Source organism: Aquarana catesbeiana, linkage group LG03 (assembly GCF_042186555.1).
Source record: "Aquarana catesbeiana isolate 2022-GZ linkage group LG03, ASM4218655v1, whole genome shotgun sequence".
NCBI lineage: Eukaryota > Metazoa > Chordata > Amphibia > Anura > Ranidae > Aquarana > Aquarana catesbeiana.
This window is the reverse complement of record NC_133326.1, coordinates 715,803,028-715,830,360: the sequence shown is the minus strand read 5'-3', so window position 1 is coordinate 715,830,360 and position 27,333 is coordinate 715,803,028. Positions and strand designations below refer to the sequence as shown.

Sequence of the window (27,333 nt, the reverse complement as noted above, 5' to 3'; positions counted from 1 at the left end):
CAACCAATCAGATGGTGTGACTGTTTGCAGCACTGTGATGTATATTGATGTTCAGCGTGTTCCCCGGTCTCACCTTCCCGTGTATTCTACATATTACCAGACTAATGTATGACGTGTCTCTGTAGAAGATTCCCATTGTCAGTAGACACTTCCTGTCCTGATGACATTTAACCAGACAGGAAGTGATGGGAAATCTTCAACAAGACAGAGATATATAAAAATCTGACCTGGTTTCTGACCCTCCCCCACTCCATCCACAACTAAGAACAAGGTTTTGGCTGGAAATGTGATTTCTATTTAGTATAGATTGTATGGAATAGGAGGAGGAAAGGAAGGAGAGGTGACCACATCCTATCCAATCACAGTGCCCGCACTGCACCCCGCACAGAGCGACTGCATGTGGGGGGAGGGGCAAAGAGTAGGGGGAGGGGCAGGAGGAGGGAGATTGTGGAAGCAAATTGTATAATGTATGGCCAGCCTTATATGTCAGATTGTCATGGGATAGATAGATAGATAGATAGATAGATAGATAGATAGATAGATAGATAGATAGATAGATAGATAGATAGATAGATAGATAGTCCCACCCACTGCTTTATCCCATTGGCTGAATATTCTACCAATCCCATCCCTCCTCCCTGTGACATCATCAGTCTCTGGGACGAGTTCTCACATCTCCTGATTCCCCCCACAGATCTTTACACAACCTCCCCATACACCTATCCCAGCATGGAGGGGCTCAGTGAAGGTGGTGGTGAAGGTGTGGAGATGTCGGATCGGTTCACACAGATCATAAAAGGAGATCCGCCCGGCCTCATAATCCAGATATATCCTGACTCTGTTACTGGAGGGATTGGTGGGTAAGAGGATCTTATTACAGTCGTGTATCTCTGAATACTGATCACCAGTCCTGTCCAAACCCCAGGACTTCTTATTCCTTCCAATCCCTGACTGCTCTCCTCCCCTGTCTATACTGGGGTAACACATCGCGACTCTCCAGCTCTCTGATCCCCCGACATCCACTTCCCAGTAATGTCTCCCTGAGGAGAAACTCCGACTGCTCAACACCTGATAACACTGAAATCTCTCTGGTGTTTTGGGGCGATTCTGGTATCTATCTGACCTGGATACAGTTTTCCTGTCATCTGATATATGAAGATCATTATGAGCTGTGTTTACATCCAGTGATATGTCTGCAGCTCCCTGTATGTAGAAGTATACATTTACCTCTGTTATTATATCAGATAAACCAGTGTGTAAGACCCCAGCCACATCCAGACCCCCTTCATCATGGAGGAGTTCCTCATGTCTCTCTCTGTCCTCATTATCTCCATCCTCAGTATCACACAAGTCACCTGTGTCTGATTCCTGTAAGACAGTCAGTGGATCCCTCATGTTACACAGCTCCTCAATGTGACGTATCTTCCTGGACAGCTCCTCCTTCTTTATTTCCAGATCCCGGATGGAGATGGAGATCCGCTCTGCCTGCACAGATATCTCCCTCAGGACTCCCTTCTCCAGGTCTTTCAGACGTCTCCTGAGATCTCTAAACAGGACAGTGACTCTCTCGGTGTCACCAGCTGCTTCTTCTTCTACTTTCCTCCTGTGTTCCTGCAGACTCTGGACTCTTTCCTCCGTCTCCTCTCTCTTTGTCAGAAGTTTCTGCAGAACATTCCTCAGTGTCTCCTTCTTCTTCTCAGAAGCCTCATCCAGTGTCTCCACCTGGTGTCCCCGATGTTCTCCAGCCAAACTGCAGGACACACAGATACGGGCATTATCTTTGGCGCAAAAATACTTCAAAACTTCCTTATGGACAGAGCATTTCCTGCTCTCCATGGACAAGGTGGGGTCAGTTAAGATGTGTTCTGGGGACTTTTTGTGGACTCTCAGGTGTTTATCACACAGAGAAACCTCACAGAGCAGACAGGATCTAACAGCAGGTACAGGAGAGTCCACACAGTAAGTACAGAAGACCCCGGACTCCTCCTGATCTGGCTGAGCAGACAGGAAATTCTCCACTATGTTACACAGTGTTATGTTCTTCTGCAGTGCAGGCCGATCCTGAGACTTATCTCTGCACTCAGGACAGGAATATTCTCCAAACCCCTCCTGTGTATCCAGCACACGACCAATACAGACCCGGCAGAAGTTGTGTCCACATCTCAGGGTTACAGGATCTGTATAAATGTTCAGACAGACGGAACATTTCAGCTCAGCTCTCAGATTAGCAGACGCCATCGCTGACAGCAGGAATGACAGTGAAGGTCTCGGACACCGGTGAAGAACACAGTTGGGTTGGTCACATCCTCCTACACAGGGTGAAGGTGGACGATGTCTGTAATAATTTACCAGAGATCAGAGTACACAGGAGGGAGGATTTTCTTGCAGTAATAAAGATTAGTATAGAGAAGAAATGCGGCACACTCAGTACACTGAGGTGAAAGGTGGACGTGGCTACATCATGCTGAAAAGGGGTGTGGTTTCAGAGAGCCTCCTCACACTATACATGGCACACATATACTCCAATACTTGTACCCCCAAAATATAGAGAGGGCAATCCTGCACTACCTGATAATATGTGCTCCTTATACTACAAATGTAAATAACACTCCCAATTCTGATTGCTGTGAACAAATAATTGTGTTCCCACAGATTACCTCAAACCAGGATGCACCTGCTATAAAGTCTCAATTTCTATTCACAAATCTTATATGTGCAAATAAATCAAATCAAATCAATCCAAAAGAAATGTGTTTTTCCGTAAACTGACTCAAAACAATAAATAAATCGGTCTCTCGTGTTGCATTCCTTAACCGATTCCGGACCAGCCGCCGCAGTTATACTGCGGCAGGTTGGCTCCCCTGCAGGAGCCGTCGTAGCTGTACGTCGGCTCTTTAACTCTTTAAGACGCCTCCAGCGACACGCACGTGCGCCCGAAGCGTGTCCCTGGAGCCAATGCGAGTGCACGGCAGACATGATGACCGCCGGACACCTGCTCGTTACAGAACGAGAACAGGGATGTGTGTGCGTAAACACACAGATCCCGGTTCTCTCAGAGGAGAGGAGACAGATCGTGTGTTCATACTAAGTATGAACACCAATCTCTCTCTTCCCCTAGTCAGTCCCATCCCCCCTACAGTTAGAACACACCAAGGGAACAGATTTAACCCCTTGATCGCCCCCTAGTGTTAACCCCTTCCCTGCCAGTGACATTTATACAGTTATCAGTGCATTTTTATAGCACTGATCGCTGTATAAGTGTCACTGGTCCCAAAAATGTGTCAAAAGTGTCCAATTTGTCTGCCACAATATCCAAGTCCCGATAAAAATCACAGATCGCCGTCATTACTAGTAAAAAAAAATAATAATAAAAATGCCATAAATCTATTCCCTATTTTGTAGATGCTATAACTTTTGCACAAACCAATCAATACACACTTATTGTGATTTTACCATAAATATGTAAAAGAATACATATTGGCCTAAACTGAGGAAAAAATTAGTTTTTAAAAAAAAAATTGGGGATATTTATTATAGCAAAAAGTAAAAGATATTGTGTTTTTTTTTCAAAATTGTCGCTCTTCTTTTGTTAATAGCGCAAAAAATAAAAACCGAAGAGGTGATCAAATACCACCAAAAGAAAGCTCTATTTGTGGAGAAAAAAGGACGACAATTTTGTTTGGGTACAGTGTCGCACATCCGCGCACTTGTCAGTTAAAGCGACGCAGTGCCAAATCGCAAAAAAAGGCCTGGTCATTGAGCAACCATATCTTCCGGGGCTGAAGTGGTTAAAACCGTTTTCAGTTCTTCTTTAACATATATGTACATCCTCATGTATAAATCAGTCTCTGGTATAAATATCCTCTGCAGGGCGGGGATAAGTGGTGGGCAGGAGGGGCGGCTGCCCTGGGCACTGTGGTGTCATATGAGGTGGGAGGCACCACAAGGAGATTGGGGGGGATCTGTGTTGGACAGGGGAAGTTCGGCAGGGGGTAAGTATTTTTCTAGGAGGGATTTTTTTTGGGGGGGTGCTTAGTGTGGTGATTTAGGGGGATTTGTGTTGGGAGGGGGGATGGGGGAAGAAGATGTTTGCCAGGAAGGGGCATTTGTGGGGAATTTGTGCTGGGAGGGGGGATTTGAAGAGGGGGAAATAAGATGTGCACTAGGAGGGGAAATTTTTAGGAATAGAGGATTTGTGCTAGGAGTGAATTTTTTTTGGGGGGGCAGGCTTTTGAGCTAGGGGGATTTTGGGGTGTGGAGGGGCAAAGATTTTTGCTGAGAGGAGGGATTTCAGCAGGGGGGCGATTTGTGCTGGGAGGAGGGGGGATTTATGCTTAGGGGTAAGCATGCAGAATAGTGCACTGTGATTTTTGGGGGGTTACTGACACATAATGCTCATACATCTTGGGGGAGCATGTTTGCCTGGGCTGTAGATGACCTTGTCCTGGCACTCATCCTCTGTACCATGATTGTTCAAATTCCAACCTTTGTGTCTTCAGAAATCAATCACACAATGTGTAGTGACTCGAACCACCTATCCACCAATGTGCTCAACTTCATTCATAGACCATAGACCTCAAAGTGCACTTTCCCCTTTAAAGGGTCACTCCCAGACTCTACTCCTCTTAGCTTCCCTTCTTGTGATGCCACTTTTTACACATCCATATTCCCCGGTGTATGGTCCTTTAAAAGATCGAGTGTCCCACTACTTTGGTTCTGCAATTCAACTCACATAACACAAGGACTCCTCGTAGTGTAGTATGCGGTAAAACAATTTATTAATATAGACATGCACTTACACTTAAAACATCAAGTATCCCTTTTTAATTACAGAAAGCTGGACTGCGGCTCCCACATCACTTCTGGTTCCAGCTTGTGTCACCTCCCCGTCCTACAAGTGTAGTCACGTGACTTCCTCAGGATCCCCTATGTGGAGCAAAGCTACAGTATTGACCCTGGAAGTATTTAAAGCTTGAAATCAGTGGGCCTATGCGAGTCATGGGATAAAAAGTGTAGTGGGTGCCCCATGGCCCTGCAATCTGCTCTGGCCGCCGCCGCAAAATGTGCAGGTTCTCCTGAGGGAGAGAGTCTGTCAATCCCTGCAGGGAGGAATTTTCCCCCCTCCTTTTTCCTGCTCACTGACTCTGTGAATGTGAGTGGTGCTCACACAGGCATCATCCCACTCTCTGGTTAAGCAATCACAGTGTCCATCTTCATTATTCGGATACTGTCAGTATACCACAGATACACTTTGCCAAGTAGGAGTTTAAGTGCACCAACCAAAGTGGCTAGCCGAAGATCCAAGGCCTCATCCTTCTTCCAAGGGACTGAAGCTACTGGTGTCATACGTGCATGCACACACATGTTCAGGGCTCTGTATATGTGTGGGATAGTTTACCTTGGGAGTTAAGCCATTGAATGTTGATTTGAGTACAGTGTTTGTAGTTGGGCCTGTGGTGTCAGCGGACAGAAGAGAGAGGTCTGACATAAGAGAAGGTCATTATTCTGCTCTCCTCCTGCACTCATAGAACCAATGTATGTAGAGGAAAATGATCTGATATAGAGTTGCCATTACTAAGTGTTTTCCTCTGCTCTTGGGGTTATTCTCAGGTTGGGAATCCGCTAAAAGCAACCAAAACATAGTATTGAGTAGGGATGAGCTTCGAGTTCGAGTCGAACTCATGTTCGACTCGAACATCGGCTGTTCGCAAGTTCTCCGAACAGCGAACAATTTGGGGTGTTCGCGACAAATTCGAATGCCGGGAACACCCTTTAAAAGTCTATGAGAGAAATCAAAAGTGATAATTTTAAAGGCTTATATTCAAGTTATTGTCATAAAAAGTGTTTGGGGACCTTGGTCCTGCCCCAGGGGACATGGATCAATGCAAAAAAAAGTTTTAAAAATTGCCGTTTTTTCAGGAGCAGTGATTTTAATAATGCTTAAAGTCAAACAATAAAAGTGTAATATCCCTTTAAATTTCGTACATGGGAGGTGTCTATAGTATGCCTGTAAAGGGGCGCATGTTTCCCGTGTTTAGAACAGTCTGACAGCAAAATGGCATTTCAAAGGAAAAAAAGTCATTTAAAACTACTCGCGGCTATTGCATTGCTGGTCCGACAATACACATAAAAGTTCATTGATAAAAACAGCATGGGAATTCCCCACAGGGGAACCCCGAACCAAAATTATTTAAAAAAAAATGACGTGGGGGTCCCCCTAAATTCCATACCAGGCCCTACAGGTCTGGTATGGATATTAAGGGGAACCCCGGCCAAAATTTTTAAAAAAATGACGTGGGGTCCCCCTAAATTCCATACCAGGCCCTACAGGTCTGGTATGGATATTAAGGGGAACCCCGGCCAAAATTTAAAAAAAAATGATGTGGGGGTCCCCCTAAATTCCATACCAGACCCTTCAGGTCTGGTATGGATTTTAAAGGGAACCCCGCGCCAAAATGTAAAAAAAAAAACGGCGTGGGGTCCCCCCAAAAATCCATACCAGACCCTTATCCGAGCACGCAACCTGGCAGGCCGCAGGAAAAGAGGGGGGACAAGAGAGCGCCCCCCCTCCTGAATCGTACCAGGCCACATGCCCTCAACATTGGGAGGGTGCTTTGGGGTAGCCCTCCAAAACAACTTGTCCCCATGTTGATGAGGACAAGGGTCTCATCCCCACAACCCTGGCCGGTGGTTGTGGGGGTCTGCGGGCGGGGGGCTTATTGGAATCTGGAAACCCCCTTTAACAAGGGGACCCCCAGATCCCACCCCCCCTGTGTGAAATGGTAAGGGGGTACAAAAGTACCCCTACCATTTCACTAAAAAACTGTCAAAAATGTTAAAAATGACAAGAGACAGTTTTTGACAATTCCTTTATTTAAATGCTTCTTCTTTCTTCCTTTATCTTCTTCTGGTTCTTCTGGCTCTTCTGGTTCTTCCTCTGGTGTTCTCGTCCAGCATCTCCTCCGCGGCGTCTTCTATCTTCTTCTCCTCGGGCCGCTCCGCACCCATGGCATGGGGGGAGGCTCCCGCTCTTCTCTTCATCTTCTTCTCTTCTTCATCTTCTTTTCTTCTTCATCTTCTTCTCTTCTTCATCATCTTCTCCGGGCCGCTCCGCACCCATGCTGGCATGGAGGGAGGCTCCCGCTGTGTGACGCGTCTCCTCTTCTGACGGTTCTTAAATAATGGGGGGTGGGGCCACCCGGTGACTCTGCCCCCCTCTGACGCACGGGACATGACGGGACTTCCCTGTGGCATTCCCCGTGACGTCACAGGGGAGTCCCGTCAAGTCACCGTGCGTCAGAGGGGGCGGGGTCACCGGGTGGCCCCGCCCCCCCGTTATTTAAGAACCGTCATAAGAGGAAACACGTCGCACAGCGGGAGCCTCCCTCAAACTGATCTAATCACCCTTGCTGTATGCCTGCATATGGCATCACTGACAGCTATAGAGCTTCCCAGTGGCATGTAGCCCAAGCATGCCTTGGATAGCAGATGACAGCCCAATGGAAGGCTTTGGCTACGGCGGCCTGGGACAGCCGGGAAACTGTCAAGGAACCCTAACTTTGGGAGCGATCTGGAGTGGCAGTTGGAGGGAATAATGGATTCCAAAGAAGAGATGCTGAACATCTTGCAAGTGCACTGGGCACTGGGCACTGGAAGATATGGAGTTTCTGGCCATTCAGGAATGAGAGCTGGAGATCACCTACAGACAGCTGTTAGACTCTGCTCAGCGCCAGGGCTGGGCTCCCTTTACCTGGGACTATCCACAAGTACCCACCGACAGTCCTGAAATCTCGGCTGAAGTGTCGGCAATGGGGCAGAGTACCAGTGCAGGCAATCTCTGCCTGCAGCTATGGAAGAGGAGGTCTTATGGTAGATGCAGCAAGTGTTGACTGACCTTGACGAACCTGTTTCGGCACAGGATGAGCTTGGATGGAGAAATGCGTCTGTCCAACGACAGTTCAATTGCTGGGGAGAAGAGGAAGCTGTCCTCATTCCCCAGCCATGGATCATAGAAAGCATGGATTTACTTGACTGTTCATCGGAGGATGTTATGGATGATGAGTTACCTGCCAAAGTGTGGGCACTGGGCCCAATGGCCACCAGCCCATGCCCTGGACTTTCAGCAATTCCAGAGACTGGGGATTTAATAGACCTTTCTGTAGAGGAGGAACCACCTAGTGAACCTCCAGTAGAAGTGCTGCCAGCAGGACAGAGTACTGCAAACCCCTGCTCCACACCTGTGGCAGTTTTGGAAGCCCAAAGTGAGAAGGTGGTGGTTTTTCTTCCCCAGTGGATTTCAGAGATGCAGGGAGGGGAAGCAGCCATTCCCCCTCCGCAACAAGGATCCGTGCACCTGGGAGACAGTACCAGAGAAAGGGCATCCTAGCAGCAGACGGCCCCCCAGAATGATAACACCAACCCAGCAGAAGAGCTGGCATCAGGACAGAACATCACTGAGCTCTGCCCAGCACCAACAACAGCTTCAGCCCTCCTGAGAGAAGAGGCAGCCGGCCTTTCTCCCACAACTGACAGGGGCATTGGATTTCCTGCCAGCAGCATCTGTGGAGTTACAAGAAACTTCTCCAGCTGAAGCGCTGACAACTGGACAGAGGGTCCAAGACCTATGACCCTCACCTGCGCAGTTCTGGAGGCCCAGGGTGAGAAGGTGGCAATCAATCCCCAGCAGCAGATCAGGATCAAGGGATAGGAGGTTGTCATCCTCCCTCTCCAACAGCAGAGTAGGGACTCAGGAGGGAAGGAAGTCGTCCTCGCTCTACAGCCAGAGACCGGGAGTCTGGGAGATGCAACAATCAGCTTATCTCCCCAGTGGCTGATCCACAGTCTGGGAGTGGAGGAAGCCGGCCTACCTCTTCAACAGTTAACCAGAGCGGATTATGTGGGGTCCCCAGCAGAAGTGCTGGCAACAGGGCAGAGTGCTACCAACCTTTGCCCAGTACCAGAAACAACTACAGAGTTCCAGGGAGCTGGTGCAGTCGGCCCCTCTCCTCAGCGACAAGCTGAGGTAGTGAAGCTTCTACTCCCGCTGGCCTCTGCCTAGCACCTACAGTGTCTCCACAGCTTATGGTAACTGGGGCAGTCAGCCCCTCTGCCCAACCACAGACCGAGCCATGGAATGGTAAAGACCACCCAGCTGAAGTGCTTGCGGCCGGACAGAGAGTCAATGACCTCTGTCCCACACCTACTGACGGTAACCCTTCCTGCAGCCAACAATGGAAATCAGGTTGTCCACCTATGTGAGTTCACTCTGCTCGAGTAATGCATGCCCAGACAAGGTGGAGGTCTGGGACCTACTTAGTTGACTTTTGATGGGGAAGAAATCTGACAGACCTAACCAAGATAGGGGCTTCTGAAGAGGACTAGGAGCAAGCCTCTTACTGACTATGGCCCAGGGAGAGAGCAGATCATTCTCTAATGGTGGACCACTACTTAATGGACACTGAGAACGTGGTTTGGATTACTTCAGATGGGACAGTAATATTTATCCACAATATTTCCCAGGAAATATATAAAGACTACTCCTGGCTTGTTTGATTCTGAACTATAATTGTTATTGAAAGAGCTGGTCACATTTGCCTCTGAAACTGTGTAGGAGCCAGACAGTCTGCTACTGAGGTCTCCTGCTATTGTCTGAAGGTGCTCTGTGTTTATACTTATGTTAATGTGTATTGTAACTTCTGAGCTTGAAGCCGCCAAGTCTGACCTGCAATGAGACATCTGAGTAATCCAGGTGGCTAATTAATGTAATGTTTATAGTATGTCAGTTGTTGTAATGTATGTTTCTGGTTACAGTTTATATTGTTAGGGTAATATGATCAGGAGGGGGGATGTCCTCCTGTGGGTTATAAAAGTATGTGTCTGAGTTAAAAATAAAGTGTTCCAGTTTTGTAACTGGGCTAGTCTCGCCTGGTTCCTGGTTGCAATATGTGGCTGTAATATCTGGTATCTGAAGGTCCAGACTGGAGGAAGCAGTGTACTGACGGAAGTACTCAAGCGGAGTGTGGGAAGCGATTCTAACGCTTTCCTGTAGAGCTGCACAATTCTGGCTAAAATGAGAATAACTTTTTTTTGCTTAGAATAAAGATCACGATTCTCTCATGGTTCTTGGGGTGTAACATCATCTTTCATATTATACCAAAAAACATTATTTTTTTTTAATTCAACAAAGTGTATTTTTTTCCCAAAAAATTGTGTTTGAAAGACCACTGCACAAATACAGCGTGACATAAAATATTGCAACAACCACCATTTTATTCTCTAGGGTCTCTGCTAAAAAATATATATATAATGTTTGGGGGTTCTAATGGTTTAGTGTTTAAAGGGGCTGTAAAGGTTCATGTTTTTCCACCCTAATGCAATCTATGCATTAAGGTGAAAAAACATCTTGCGATCACTGGCCCCCCAGCCCCCCCATTTTACTTACCTGAGCCCTGGAAAATCTCACGTCGCAAATGCGCTCTTCCTTTGCTCGGTCTTCTCGGCTCTTCATTGGATAGATTGATAGCAGCACAGCCAGTGGCTCGTGCTGCTGCTAATCAACTCCAATGACGCGAGGGCCGGGGGGCAGGGCTGAGTCTGGCATTCGTGTCTATAGACGCAGAAATCTAATCTTGTAAACAAGGCATTTCCCTGTTCTGCCTAGTGACAGGACAGTGATCTACCTGTGAATCTCCCTGTGATCAGGAGCAGTGATCAATGTCATGTCGCTCGTAGCCCAGCCCCCACACAGTTAGAACACATCCCTAGGACACACTTAACCCCTTCTCTGCCCCCTATTGGTTAACCCCTTCACTGCCAGTGTCATTTACACGGTAATCAGTGCATTTTTATAGCACTGATCGCTGTATAAATGACAATGGTCCCAAAATAGCATCAAAAGTGTCCGATGTGTCCGCCATAATGTCACAGTCATGATAAAAATCACAGATCGCCGCCATTTCTAATTAAAAAAAATTAATAATAAAAATGCCATAAATCTATCCCCTATTTTGTAGACGCTATAACTTTTGCGCAAACCAATCAATATACACTTATTGCAAATTTTTTTTACCAAAAATATGTAGAAGAATACATATCAGCCTAAACTGAGGAAAAAATTTGTTTTTTTATATATTTTTTGGGGATATTTATTATAGCAAAAAGTAAAAAATATTGTTTTTTTTTCAAAATTGTCGCTATTTTTTTGTTTATAGCGCAAAAAATAAAAACCGCAGAGGAGATCAAATACCACCAATAGAAAGCTCTATTTTGGGGAAAAAAAGGACATCAATTTTGTTTGGGAGCCACAATTGCACGGCCGCGCAATTGTCAGTTAAAGCGACGCAGTGCCGAATCGCAAAAAATTGCCCGGCCATTGGGCAGCCAAATCCTCAGTGGCTGAAGTGGTTAAGAAAAGACAAGAGCTGATTAATTTGTCTTATTCCCAAATTCCACCTAAGTGAGAGCCCCTGGGTCTACCCTGTAGTGCCTCATAAACGTGTGCTGGAAAGACCAAGTCGCTGCTCTACAAATAGTCTCAAGAGAGACATTTGCACTAGCTGCCCATGATGCAGAGACTGACCTGGTTGAATGTGCTTTTACCAAGGAAGGAGGATCCAACCCATTAGCCCTGTATGCATTATGGATCAGTTTGACTATCCAGGATGCAATAGTTCTTGAGGTTGCCTCTTTAGGCTCTGTTTCCACTACTGCAAGACAAAGAAATAATTCTGAACGGCAGCACTTCCAAAAATCCTTTTTTTGAAGCTTCATATGACAAGTGGTTGACAGATGGAGCAAGGGACAAAGAGGTAGACGAGCTACTGGTAATGACTAAGCGCTAACATTTGTGCAAAACGCGTCTACTTCTTTGTCCCCTGCTCCATCTGTCAACCACTTGTCATATGTAGCTTCAATAAAAGGATTTTTGGAAGTGCAGCTGTCCAGAATTATTTTTTTATGTTACACAGCATGCAAGCTGGGCTAGCACCTGACTAGTGTGTGTGTGGATTAACCAGAGACTCACTCACCTGGACCGGCTTTTCTTGATCCACTACTGTGAGTTGTCATGCGACTTGACACATGTGAAGTCGCATGACAAGTCAAAATCCATGTATTTAAAGGTTTTTGCACTACTTTGTTCTGCCTTCGGTGCAACTTGTTCTCCACAGAAAGTAATTAAGTCGCAATGAAGTCGCATGTAAATGTCACTGCGACTTTGTTGCGACTTGGAGAGAAGTCTGCGGAAGCACATGATCTCTGCTCCTACCAAAGACATCACTTCCTATATGTACGTGAGTGTGGAAGACAGCAAGAAGCATGCCAAGGCCTAGAAAGAACAAGCGACAAGTTCGTGACAATGAAGAAATCATTCGGCTTGTCAGACAACGTCTGGCAATATATGACCTCAGAGACCCATGTTACAAAGATCATGTAAAGAAGGAGAGAGCATGGTTGGAAGTGGCTCGCACATATTATGAAATTATTATTATTATTATTGGGACTCTTTATTAGCTACAGAACGGTCAGCAAAAAGTAAGTGGTTTATATAGCCTGCTTAGCACTTTGCAGCTTGCACCTCTTTATTCTTATAGCGGGGCAGGACCAAAGCTGCTTGGAGGGGAGGACACAGGGTGAGTTGCTGGCAATCGGTGAGTAGTAATAATGTGCAGTAACATCTAGCAACCAATGGGTGTGGTAATAATGTGCAGTAACCTCTAGCAACCAATGGGTGTGTGGTAATAATGTGCAGTAACCTATAGCAACCAATGGGTGTATGGTAATAATGTGCAGTAACCTCTAGCAACCAATGGGTTTGTGGTAATAATGTGCACTGTGTTCTCTTGGTGGGGACTGCTTCACCTGCTTCACCTGATCACAATGGTTTTGCAAGAGGGAATCCCCGATCAACGCTGTCTGTGTTGATGGGGGAATTTAGCTAGTTTCTTTCCTGCAACTTGTGGCTGCAGGAAAGAAACTAGCTCCATCTGTGTGTGTAATAATATTTCCCCAGGGTCCAAACAATATTAAAGATGGCCCTGACCCCATTCTTCAGCAGATTATTCTGCAGGTGTCATGGATATATAGCTTGTGATTTTTGAACTTTGTATTGTCTTTATGTTTTGCACTCTCATTACAAACTCGCTGGAGAAGTCTCAAAGACTGTTACAACCGGTAGCTATGAAAATTAAAAGAAGTAAAGATTAGCCCCATATGCCCATGCCCGGGATCTCAAATTTTTAAAACCGGTGTTGGAAATAAAAGAGTAAAGCCCCATACACACTATTAAATTTTCTTCAGATTTTTTCCTTAAGATTTACCAAAACCATGAAGTGCAAGGGCCTGCCTGATTGCATACAAATTGAATCTCCTAAGGTTTGACCTCATATTATATGGTCTTGGTAAATCTGAAGGAAAAAAACCAAAGGAAATTGGATAGTGTGTATCCAGCTTAAGTTATCAGCAGGCATATTTCAAGGTATTTGACATATAAAACTGTAATGCTTCCTTTAACAATTTGTTATTTGTATTTCAGAACCCAAGCAAGCTAGGAAGACAGCACACAGGGTTTGCCACCAGAAGAGGAGTCAGAGGACACTGCTGCGGAGGAGGAGGAAGAACATTTCCAAGACACTGTTGACCAGGAACTGTTCGTAGATGAAAGAAGGTCAACAACAAACTCCATTAATGAAGAGGAGGCTGAACCAGGACCTAGCAAAGTCTCTAGGCCTTTTCAAAGATCTACAAGGGGAAGTGCTAGGGCTCGGAAATCAGTGAGAGGTCCACTAAAATGGCCAGTGAAAAGACACAGCATTTCTCACTGTAATTTTAGGAATATGTAAACAGGTCTCCCGAGAGAAAAAACTATGCACTCAGGATGGCTATAAAGTCAACTGCTCAATCCTTTATGGGCGAGGAGCCAACAACATCCTTAGCATTTATGCAACCCCCCCATATCCCCTTTATCACCAGTACCCACCCTTTCTAAGTACACAGTATGCCCCACCAATAAGCGGCCCCATACTGTGACAAGTATGGTAATATGCTAAATCCCTCATGGCCACGCATGTTACATCCAGTTCCTGTCCCCACTACCTCCACCCTTGGCCCCCCCCCAACGACTCACCAACTCATGCAACCTACACCCAGTCAGGTTCCGCCTTTTCAGGAAAGGCAATACTACCCAGGAACATCAGTGGATTATCCTGGACCATCCACTAGTTCAGGTTCCGGGACCACTGAACCAAAAACATACCAACAATTGTAAGTTGTTTTTTTTTTTTGGTGTTGTTTTGATAACTGTGAATTTATGTTTTATTTGTTGTGGTTGCCAAAAAACAACCAAAAATTGAAAAATTGGTGTAGTTCATCGAAAACAACTTTTTTTTGTGTATTCTTGCAAAAAGATTTTGCAAATAAAAAATATTCAGATTACGGTATATATTGGGGTTTTTTTAATGCCTTTTTTTTGGTGTTGTTCAAATTGATATATGTTAATTTATTTTTATTTGTTGAGGTTGGCAAAATTAACAACCAAAAAATGGTATAGTTCACCGAAAAACAACTTTATTTTTTATCCATTCTTACAAGAAAAGTTTGCTCTTAAAAAATAGTCTGGTTACATTTTGTGTTTTGTTATTGTCATATTATCATTATTATTATCAATAATATCATAATGACTGCCGACCCAACATATTGCATAGTCAATATGTTTGCTAAGTACTATACAACACATGACAACGAAAGAGGAAGGGGGAAATGATTGAGCAGGAAAAAGAATTATGTCACTATGACGAAATCGCATAACATCAAAGTCGAATTAAATCGCATCAAAAATCGCATTGCAAAGTCGCATTGCAAAGTCGCACTGAAAATCGCGTGACTTTGGGGTCGCAATAGTGGAAACCTTGCCTTAGGCCCCTTTCACAGTGCTGCAACTTAAAAGTTGTGTGATTTAGATGCAATTTCGACGTGATTTCAGGGATTGCCTGTGTAAACTAGAGGTCTATGGCTCTTAACTCAGTACAGGGACTACTTTGAAGTTGGCATGACTTGAAGTCGCAGGTATATGAATGGTTATCATTGGAAATCAGGGGGAACGACTTGTCATGCGACTTTGCAGTCCCAAGTCGCAGGACAAGTCGCACAAGTGCGAAAGGGGCCTTACCCCTGTGTTTGTCCCAGGGAATGATGATTACTTTTACTGAATCCCTGAATGGTGCTGTAGCCTGAAGATAGCATCTTAAGATGTTGGAAACATCCAGTTCATGCAAGGAGCCTCTCTGGTTCCGAAAAGGTTGGTAGTCTGCAGAGTTCTGTAAGATTGGAGGAAGAAGAGACTTTGGGATCGAATCCTTAAATAGTGCGTAATTCTACCCTATCCGGGTAGAAAAAGATATGTTCATCTTGCTTGTAACTCTCAAACGCTTCTGCCCAAAGTGACTGCTATTAGGATTACCATCTTAAGAGTTAAGATTCATAGGGAGGCAGACTCGGATGAGGCAAACAGATGTTTTGCCAAGACCTCCAGAACAAAAGAGAGATCCCAAGTGGGAAAAAAATAGGATTTTTATAACAGCTTACCTGTAAAATCCTTTCCTTGGAGTTCATCACGGCATCCATAGTAATTACTATGTGGGTTATACGCCACCTATAGGTGAATGGACACTGGTACACTCAAAGACAGGAAGTCCCACTCTATATAACCCCTCCCATACAGGAAGTAACTCAGTTTTTGTAGCAAGGCAATATATATATCCCAATAAGAGGGGAGGGACCTCTGTGTCCCGTGATGTACTTCAAGAAAAGGATTTTACAGGTAAGCTGTTATAAAAATCCTATTTTCTTTATCGTACATCACGGGACACAGAGCAGCCACAGTAATTACTACATGTGGGATGTCCCAAAGCAATGCCTTCTGAGGGGAAGGAATCACAAATAAAGGAAGGCCTCCATCAGACGTGAGGACCTATACTGCTGCCTGCAGTACATTGTGCCAAAAAGCGCCATCCTCTTGCCGTCTTACATCCCCCTGATAGAATTTAGTGAATATATGCACTGACGACCAAGTCGCGGCCTTGCAAATCTGAGTCACAGAGGCTTGGTGATGCACCGCCCATGAAGCACTCACTGCTCTGGTAGAGTGCGCTCTAACTTGAAAAGGCAGAACCTTTCTTTTCAAACCATAAGCCTGAATTATAACCTGAGGAATCCACTTTGAAATGGTTGATTTTGACGCTGCCTGCCCTTTCCTGGGCCCTTCCAACAGCACAAACAAAGCATCAGTTTTCAGTATCTGATCTGTCACTTTCAGATAGATCCTAACTGCTCTCACTACGTCAAGAGAGTGTAACAATTTTTCTTCCGCAGAACAGGGTTCTGGAAAAAAGGAAGGCAGGGAGACATCTTGATTCAGATGAAAACTGGATACTACCTTAGGTAAAAAGGTTGGGTGAGGACGCCACACCACCTTATCCTTAATAATAAGTGATTATGGCTCTTTACAAGAGAAGGCTGCCAATCCTGATACTCTTCTTGCGGAGGTTACTGCAACTAAGAACACCAACTTCCTTGTCAAAACGATCAAGGGGATGTGGTGCATCGGCTCAAAAGGCTGTCTTTGTAAAGCCAACAAAACTAGATTCAAATCCCATGGGCACAAGGGTGATTTAACTGGTGGATTTATATGCATTACCCTTTGTATAAAGGCCTGGATCAAAGAATGCAAAGCAAGCGGCCTTTGGAAAAACACTGACAAGGCCGAGATCTGACCCTTGATTGTACTCAGGGCTAGCTTCATTTCCACTCCTAATTGTAGGAAGGCAAGAACTCTACCTATGACATACTTCCGAGGATGCCATCTTTTTGTCTCACACCAGGAAACATAGGCCCTCCAGACCCTATAGTAAATGGTCCTAGAGGCCAGCTTTCTTGCATTAATCTGGGTAGTTACCACTGAACCTGAAAGCCCCTGATTCTTTAAAACGTGGGCTTCAAATAATCAAACCGTTAAATTTAGCGACTGTAAGGCAGGATGGAACACTGGTCCTTGCGAAAGCAAGTCCGGAAGAGTCCACGGCTTCCCTACTGCCAACCTTACGATCTCTGCATACCAGGATCTCCTGGGCCTTGCCAGGGCAACTAGTATCACCAGCTTCCCTTCCTCTTTGATCCTGCGTAGTAGCCGCAACAGCAGCTGAACTGGGGGGAACGCATAAATCAGTGAAAACTGATCCCAAGGGGTTACTAACACATCTGTCCCGCATGCAAGTGGATCCCTTGTCCTTGACACAAAGTTGTCCAACTTCTTGTTAAATCTGGAAGCCAACAGATCTATGTCTGGGGTCCCCCATTTTTGGCAAATGGCTGAAAAAACGTTGGGATGGAGAGACCATTCTCCCGCGAATAATTGTTGGTGGCTCAAGAAATCCGTCTGCCAATTCTCCACTTCCTTCTCTGCCCAAACCAGAATATGATTCACCTCCCTTTGGGCTGCGTGACTACTGGTGGCCCCTTGGTGATTGATGTAAGCCACTGCTGTGGCATTGTCGGATTGTATCCTGACGGGTCAATCCTGCAACCTGAATGTCCAGGTCATTAGAGCCAGTCATGCCGCCTAAATCTATAGGATGTTGATGGGCATGGTTTTCTCTGACTCTGACTACTTCCCCTGGACATTGCTCTCTTCCAGGACTGCTCCCCAGCCCAAGAGGCTGGCATCCGTCATTACTACCTTCCAGGTTACCGGCATGAAGGATTTTCCCTTCTTGGTTATCAACCACCAACTGAGACTCTGGCGCAACCCCGGGGCCAGATACACTGGGTAATCCAAGGCTTGGATTTTCTTGTTCCAAGCAGATAGAATACTGTTTTATAACAGTCTTGCATGGAATTGAGCATAGGGAACCACTCCGAAAGAAGCCACCATCTTTCCTTGCAACCTCATACAAAGGCGAATAGAAGGACCCTTCTTTGCCTTGACCACATGGACCAGATCTTTTATAGTCCTGACTCTTTCCTGAGGCAAAAAAACTCTTTCTTGGGCTGTGTCTATAATGAGACCCAAGTACTCCAGCCTTCTTACTGGTCGTAAGGCTGACTTTTCAAGGTTGAGAATCCAACCTAGGTGTTCCAAATACTTGACCGTGCTGGACACACTCTGGTCTAGCTGTGCAACCGACTAATCGATCAAAAACAGGTTGTCTAGGTATGCCCTTATTGCTTTACCCTGGCTCCTTAGTCTTGCTAGTACCAGGGCCAGAACTTTTGTGAACACCTGAGGCGCGGTAGCTAACCCAAAGGGTAAGGCCACGAACTGAAAGTGGCGCGGTTCTACCCCGAATCTCAGAAATTGGTGAGCGAGGAAAATTGGCACATGCAGATATGCATCCTTGATGTCTATTGATGCTAGAAATTCTCCTCCCTGCAGGGTGGACACAACTGACCGGATTGACTCCATGCGAAAAGAGCGAATGCTTAGAAACTGATTTAGATCTAGAATGGGCCTGACATCTCCATTCGGTTTTGGCACCATGAAGAGATTTGAGTAAAACCCCATGCCCTGCTCTTCTGAGGGAACCTCTATGATTACTCCCTGAGACATCAATCAGTCTAGCGCCTTGGAAACGTTCGATTTTAGGAAACGAAACTGTGGAGATTTCCGAAACTCTAGTTTGTAGCCTAGAGATACCGTGGAGATGACCCATCTGTCCTGGATCTCTTCCTGCCAAGCCCCTGAAAACTGCAGAAGGCTTCCCCCCACTCGATCGAGCGGGGGCGGCCCTTCATAAGGAGGCATTGGGACTCTGTTTTGCAGGCTTCTGCCCCAAGGGCTTCTTCTGGCCTTGAGCTTGGCCTTGAGGCTTGCTTCTCGAACCTGGCGACAGAGGCCTGGAGGCTGTCGCCCCTGGTACTGGAGAGGAAGAACGCTTAAATTAAGGGCGTCTACTCCTTCTTTTAACTGGTAGAAGGGCACTTTTACCACCTGAAATTTTTTGGATGTATTTATCCAAATCATCCCTGAACAACTGTTCCTCATGAAAGGGAAAACCAGCCAATAGCTTTTTGCATGGCAATTCAGCCGACCAATGTTTTAACCAGAGAATTCTATGCATATGCACTGATAGGAGAGCAAGGCGTGACACCTGATGAATAGAATCCTTAATAGCGTCAACTGCAAAACATAAGGCCCTTGGTAGCACAGCTAACTCTCGGGCTGCTTCTCCTTGAGCAGGAACACTCTTAATAACCTGCTTAATTTGGTCTTTTAGGGATTGGCAAAATGCCAATTGCTGCTACTGCAGGCTGTGCTGCTGCACCGGCCACAGCAAATGAGGCCTTCAGTAAAGGAGCGTATATGTATAACCCACATAGTAATTACTATGGCTGCTCTGTGTCCCGTGATGTACAATAAAGAAACTTGTTTGACGGGGGGAAATATCTTCTTCACAACCTTGAAGAACTGAACCACGAGACTTAGACTTAGACCTAGGCCTAAATTTGGGCCTGCCAGGAGAAAATCCAATAGGTGAGAGGCAAAGGTGTAAGACAGAATCAAAACCTCTGCCAACTGCCAATGCTTTAAATTTGGCCCAGATTTAGCATAGACAATGTTTTTTGAAGGCTTTATGGCCTTAAGGAGAGTTGAGAATACTTCTGAGGAACAGCCTTGGGACTGGAACCTCTTTCCATATTTGGAGGTTCAATCTGTGAGGATTCAGATGCAAGGTAATAGACAAGAAATGCGCGCAATCTTGACCAGAGGGCATATGCTGAGGTGCATTGCCAGTGGAAACCATGGGCATCTCGTTTAGTATAGTAGTACCACTTTTACCATCATTGTTTCTATCAAAAATCTCAAGCGAAACCTTAATATAGGAGGCCAGAGAGGGAAGACACAGGCCAGCTTGCATGACCATGGACTAGAGACACTTCTTCTGTCTGAGGAGGAGGCAGACACAAAATTAATCTTGGCAGCTTGGTATTGGTTGCCATAGGGAAAAGGTCTATTTTGGGAAGTCCCTAGAGAATCACAATCTATTTGAACACCAGTGGACGGAGAGACCATTCATCGTTGTCTTGTAACTCTCGAGATAGGCGATCAGCCTCCAAATTCAGGCAACCTGGCAGGTAGACTGCTCTCAATTACGTTAAATTCCTTTCCGCCCATAGCATGACAAGTTCTACTTCCCTCAGTAGAGACCTGCTTTGTGTTCCCCCTGAGGCCAGATCTATGATACCTCTTTGTTGTCCATCTGTAGAAGTACTGGTCTGTTTCTGATTTGAGAAACTAAATTTATCAATGCTAGATATGCTGCCCAAAGAGAACTGGCTGCAGTGTGCCCCCCAGCCTAACATGCTGGCATCTTTTGTAATTATGGCCCAGGAGACATACAACAACATACACAATCTTTAAAGGACGGTTTCCTCTGTCCACCAATGGAGACCTCTGAGCATAGTGCTCATAAACCGTATGATTTGGGACAGGTACTGTTTCTTCCATTGAGACAGGAATCCCAGTTGAAAGTGTCTCAGGTGCCAGTGTGCCCATGGCACCATTGGGATACATTAATTCTATTAATCTTAAGTAATTCAAAACTGTCAAGTGAGAGCGTGATCTCACTTTTCTCATCTTCTGCATGACGGTCAACACCTTGTGAGGCAGAAGAGATACCATTCCCTTTGAAGTGTTCAACAAAGCTCCCAGGTATATCATTTGAGGAGTTGGGCGTAAGATGGCTCTTCTCCTGGTTTATTAACCAGCTGAACTGTATTAGCATTGTCATCAGAAACTTCCTGTGCTCAACCAGCTGGCCGGACTCTGCCAGAAGCAAAATATCATCTAAATAATTATATAATCTGAGTCCCCTCTCCCTTGGAGCTGCTAGAACTGTGATTAGGACTTTGGTGAAAACCCTTAGGGAGGTACACAACCCAAATAGAAGACTTGGTTGACTGCAAACCTTAGATACTTCTAGGATTGAGGACATTGAAATGGGTATCTTGCAGGTTCACAGACAACATCCCACTTGGATGATGGTTTGATAGGACATCATCTTGAAACTTTCCAGTTGTATGTGATGATTGAGCCTTTTTAAATCTATTACTGGCCTCCATCCTCCATTCTTCATGGGCACCAGAAAGAGGGTGGAATAGAAGCCCATATATCTTTCGGAACTGGGAACTGGAATCATCACCTGCTGAGTTTGAAGAGGAAATGTTGAAGCACCTTTGCTTTTTGAGAGACTGTAACTCTTGTAGGTGTAAAGAAATTGTGAGGCGGGTGGCCTGAAAAGTCCAAAAGAATCCAAAATGGGCTGTCAAGACTACCCAGGGATCCTCTGAGAAATGCTTTAGTCTGGCTAGTACTGGGATCACCTGGGTAGACCTCACATCAAAAGGACTTTGTGTGAGTATTGGGTAGAGCTTTTTGTTTGTGAGCATTCAGGAAAGTCCCTTGTGTACTTCTTCAGACTCTCTTGGGGGTCTTTGTTCTGTCAAGATTGTCTAAAATCAGTTCCCTTGATCGATCCTGGTATGCTTTGTGGGTGTAGGCCTGATTTTCCTCCTGTTACATGAGAAATGGCCTTTTAAAGCTTTTTTCCAAAAAGTGCCTTGCCATGAAAGGGTTTTCTACACCAATTTTGTTTCATTGCCGCATTCGCTGCCCAAGGCTTTAACCACAGGGCTCTTTTAGACATTACTGTGTTCAGCATAACCAGGGCTGATGCAAGATTTTTTGACACGCTAGGCGAAACCTAATTTTGCCGCCCCCATTGGCTCCACCCCTGACTCCACCCCTTTAGCCTACCCATGTTACAGGAGGCAGTGCTATACAAGAAGCATCGGCTTCCTCTAGTGCTGGTTTCAGTTCTGCGATGCACCTCTAATTACACCACCAGTCGGACTGAGCAGCTGCCTGGGACTGAGTTAGTTACATGCTGCAGCCTGCAGAGCATGCAGACGCAGAAGGAAACCAGTGTCTGGGGCCCCTAGGCAGCAGTGTGCCCTAGGCAGCTGCCTAGTGTGCCTTGTGATAGCACCGGCCCTGAGCATTACTCTAGCAGAGCATCTAATCGTATCGATACTACCTTTCAGTAAGGATTTAGATCTACTTTAACAGACCTGCTGAAAACTACAATTTCTACACTAATCTCTCCCTATGCACTTTATCAGCACTCCTTATGCTTTCCTGGCTATTAATATTAAGGGGCTGGATTACCCAAAACACTTCTTATTGGCTATTCTTTTTTTTTGTTTAATACATTTTTATTAGAGAAAAATATATAACAGAGATATAATTATAACTCAAAATAGAAAACATTTCCATTTTAACAATAGCATAGAAAAAGAAAGACAGTACTCACATACCGTATCAGTTAGGAAGATTCTGTAATTGCCTCTAGGTAGATACATAGAGTCAGCGTACTAGCCGATTAGGCAAAGAATGTATACTATGTGAGTATTGACTAGAGACACTTCTTCTGTCTGAGGAGGAGGCAGACACAAAATTAATCTTGGCAGCTTGGTATTGGTTGCCATAGGGAAAAGGTCTATTTTGGGAAGTCCCTAGAGAATCACAATCTATTTGAACACCAGTGGATGGAGAGACCATTCATCGTTGTCTTGTAACTCTCGAGATAGGCGATCAGCCTCCAAATTCAGGCAACCTGGCAGGTAGACTGCTCTCAATTATGTTAAATTCCTTTCCGCCCATAGCATGACAAGTTCTACTTCCCTCAGTAGAGACCTGCTTTGTGTTCCCCCTGAGGCCAGATCTATGATACCTCTTTGTTGTCCATCTGTAGAAGTACTGGTCTGTTTCTGATTTGAGAAACTAAATTTATCAATGCTAGATATGCTGCCCAAAGAGAACTGGCTGCAGTGTGCCCCCCAGCCTAACATGCTGGCATCTTTTGTAATTATGGCCCAGGAGACATACAACAACATACACAATCTTTAAAGGACGGTTTCCTCTGTCCACCAATGGAGACCTCTGAGCATAGTGCTCATAAACCGTATGATTTGGGACAGGTACTGTTTCTTCCATTGAGACAGGAATCCCAGTTGAAAGTGTCTCAGGTGCCAGTGTGCCCATGGCACCATTGGGATACATTAATTCTATTAATCTTAAGTAATTCAAAACTGTCAAGTGAGAGCGTGATCTCACTTTTCTCATCTTCTGCATGATGGTCAACACCTTCTGAGGCAGAAGAGATACCATTCCCTTTGAAGTGTTCAACAAAGCTCCCAGGTATATCATTTGAGGAGTTGGGCGTAAGATGGCTCTTCTCCTGGTTTATTAACCAGCTGAACTGTATTAGCATTGTCATCAGAAACTTCCTGTGCTCAACCAGCTGGCCGGACTCTGCCAGAAGCAAAATATCATCTAAATAATTATATAATCTGAGTCCCCTCTCCCTTGGAGCTGCTAGAACTGTGATTAGGACTTTGGTGAAAACCCTTAGGGAGGTACACAACCCAAATAGAAGACTTGGTTGACTGCAAACCTTAGATACTTCTAGGATTGAGGACATTGAAATGGGTATCTTGCAGGTTCACAGACAACATCCCACTTGGATGATGGTTTGATAGGACATCATCTTGAAACTTTCCAGTTGTATGTGATGATTGAGCCTTTTTAAATCTATTACTGGCCTCCATCCTCCATTCTTCATGGGCACCAGAAAGAGGGTGGAATAGAAGCCCATATATCTTTCGGAACTGGGAACTGGAATCATCACCTGCTGAGTTTGAAGAGGAAATGTTGAAGCACCTTTGCTTTTTGAGAGACTGTAACTCTTGTAGGTGTAAAGAAATTGTGAGGCGGGTGGCCTGAAAAGTCCAAAAGAATCCAAAATGGGCTGTCAAGACTACCCAGGGATCCTCTGAGAAATGCTTTAGTCTGGCTAGTACTGGGATCACCTGGGTAGACCTCACATCAAAAGGACTTTGTGTGAGTATTGGGTAGAGCTTTTTGTTTGTGAGCATTCAGGAAAGTCCCTTGTGTACTTCTTCAGACTCTCTTGGGGGTCTTTGTTCTGTCAAGATTGTCTAAAATCAGTTCCCTTGATCGATCCTGGTATGCTTTGTGGGTGTAGGCCTGATTTTCCTCCTGTTACATGAGAAATGGCCTTTTAAAGCTTTTTTCCAAAAAGTGCCTTGCCATGAAAGGGTTTTCTACACCAATTTTGTTTCATTGCCGCATTCGCTGCCCAAGGCTTTAACCACAGGGCTCTTTTAGACATTACTGTGTTCAGCATAACCAGGGCTGATGCAAGATTTTTTGACACGCTAGGCGAAACCTAATTTTGCCGCCCCCATTGGCTCCACCCCTGACTCCACCCCTTTAGCCTACCCATGTTACAGGAGGCAGTGCTATACAAGAAGCATCGGCTTCCTCTAGTGCTGGTTTCAGTTCTGCGATGCACCTCTAATTACACCACCAGTCGGACTGAGCAGCTGCCTGGGACTGAGTTAGTTACATGCTGCAGCCTGCAGAGCATGCAGACGCAGAAGGAAACCAGTGTCTGGGGCCCCTAGGCAGCAGTGTGCCCTAGGCAGCTGCCTAGTGTGCCTTGTGATAGCACCGGCCCTGAGCATTACTCTAGCAGAGCATCTAATCGTATCGATACTACCTTTCAGTAAGGATTTAGATCTACTTTAACAGACCAGCTGAAAACTACAATTTCTACACTAATCTCTCCCTATGCACTTTATCAGCACTCCTTATGCTTTCCTGGCTATTAATATTAACCACTTGCCGACCGCCTCACGCATATATACGTGAGCAGAGCGGCACGGGCAGGCAAAATCACGTACCTGGTACGTGATTGCCTTCCCGCGGGCGGGGGGTCCGATCGGACCCCCCCCGGTGCCATCGGCGGTCGGCGTTTGGCTGGGAGAGTTGAGAGACGAGGGGGAGACCATCCGATCGTGGCCCCCCCCTCGCGATCGCTCCCAGCCAATGAGAAACATCCCCTGCCTCTGTATAGTACACAGAGGCAGAGGATGTGATGTCATCTCTCCTCGGCTGGCCAGTTTCCGTTCCAGCACCGAGGAGAGAAGACATGTAAGTGTACCAACACACACACAACACAGTAGAACATGCCAGGCACACTAAACACCCCCGATCCCCCCCCGATCGCCCCCCGATCCCCCCCCAATCACCCCCCCCCCCCTGTCACAAACTGACACCAAGCAGGTTTTTTTGTTTTGTTTTGTTTTTTTCCTGATTACTGCATGGTGTCAGTTTGTGACAGTTAGCAGTGGTAGGACAGTTAGTATTAGCCCCCTGTAGGTCTAGGGTACCCCCCTAACCCCCCCTAATAAAGTTTTAACCCCTTGATCACCCCCTGTCACCAGTGTCGCTAAGTGATCATTTTTCTGATCGCTGTATTAGTGTCGCTGGTGACGCTAGTTAGGAACGTAAATATTTAGGTTCGCTGTCAGCGTTTTATAGCGACAGGGACCCTCATATACTATCTAATAAATGTTTTAACCCCTTGATTGCCCCCTAGTTAACCCTTTCACCACTGATCACCGTATAACTGTTACGGGTGACGCTGGTTAGTTAGTTTATTTTTTTTAGTGTCAGGGCACCCGCCGTTTATTACTGAATAAAGGTTTAGCCCCCTGATCGCCCGGCGGTGATATGCGTCGCCCCAGGCAGCGTCAGATTAGCGCCAGTACCGCGAACACCTACGCACGCACCGTACACGCACCGTACACCTCCCTTAGTGGTATAGTATCTGAACACATCAATATCTGATCCGATCAGATCTATACTAGCGTCCCCAGCAGTTTAGGGTTCCCAAAAACGCAGTGTTAGCGGGATCAGCCCAGATACCTGCTAGCACCTGCGTTTTGCCCCTCCGCCCAGCCCACCCAAGTGCAGTATCGATCGATCACTGTCACTTACAAAACACTAAACGCATAACTGCAGCGTTCGCAGAGTCAGGCCTGATCCCTGCGATCGCTAACAGTTTTTTTGGTGAACTGGCAAGCACCAGCCCCAAGCAGCGTCAGATTAGCGCCAGTACCACTAACACCCACGCACACACCGTACACCTCCCTTAGTGGTATAGTATCTGATCGGATCAATATCTGATCCGATCAGATCTATACTAGCATCCCCAGCAGTTTAGGGTTCCCAAAAACGCAGTGTTAGTGGGATCAGCCCAGATACCTGCTAGCACCTGCGTTTTGCCCCTCCGCCCGGCCCAGCCCAGCCCACCCAAGTGCAGTATCGATCGATCACTGTCACTTTTTTTTGTAGCGTTTTGGTGAACTGGCAAGCGCCAGCGGCCTAGTACACCCCAGTCGTAGTCATACCAGCACTGCAGTAACACTTGGTGACGTGGCGAGTCCCATAAGTGCAGTTCAAGCTGGTGAGGTGGCAAGCACAAGTAGTGTCCCGCTGCCACCAAAAAGACAAACACAGGCCCGTCGTGCCCATAATGCCCTTCCTGCTGCATTCGCCAATCCTAATTGGGAACCCACCACTTCTGCAGCGCCCGTATTTCCCCCATTCACATCCCCAACCAAATGCAGTCGGCTGCATGAGAGGCATTTATATGTCCTCCCGAGTACCCCTACCCAATGAACCCCCCCAAAAAAGATGTGTCTGCAGCAAGCGCGTATATAGACGTGACACCCGCTATTATTGTCCCTCCTGTCCTGATAATCCTGGTCTTTGCATTGGTGAATGTTTTGAACGCTACCATTCACTAGTTGAGTATTAGCGTAGGGTACAGCATTGCACAGACTAGGACACACTTTCACAGGGTCTCCCAAGATGCCATCGCATTTTGAGAGACCCGAACCTGGAACCGGTTACAGTTATAAAAGTTACAGTTACAAAAAAAAAGTGTAAAAAAAAAAAAAAAAAAACACAAACAAAAATAAAAAAAAATAGTTGTCGTTTTATTGTTCTCTCTCTCTCTATTCTCTCTCTGGTGTTCTGCTCTTTTTTACTGTATTCTATTCTGCAATGTTTTATTGTTATTATGTTTTATCATGTTTGCTTTTCAGGTATGCAATTTTTTATACTTTACCGTTTACTGTGCTTTATTGTTAACCATTTTTTTGTCTTCAGGTACGCCATTCACGACTTTGAGTGGTTATACCAGAATGATGCCTGCAGGTTTAGGTATCATCTTGGTATCATTCTTTTCAGCCAGCGGTCGGCTTTCATGTAAAAGCAATCCTCGTGGCTAATTAGCCTCTAGACTGCTTTTACAAGCAGTGGGAGGGAATGCCCCCCCCCCCCCCACCGTCTTCCGTGTTTTTCTCTGGCTCTCCTGTCTCAACAGGGAACCTGAGAATGCAGCCGGTGAT

The 27,333-nt window shown here is 45.7% G+C and overlaps 1 protein-coding gene across 1 annotated transcript in view; it reads right to left on the bottom strand.

The window, feature by feature from the left end:
• Positions 1–669: 669 nt before the first annotated feature.
• The window catches only part of LOC141134363 (uncharacterized), a 55,051-nt gene continuing 28,387 nt past the window's right edge, over positions 670–27,333 (bottom strand). The window contains exon 2 of the mRNA XM_073623930.1: positions 670–2,335. Coding sequence (XP_073480031.1) covers positions 670–2,335 — 1,666 coding nt within the window. The remainder of the gene's footprint in view (positions 2,336–27,333) is intronic.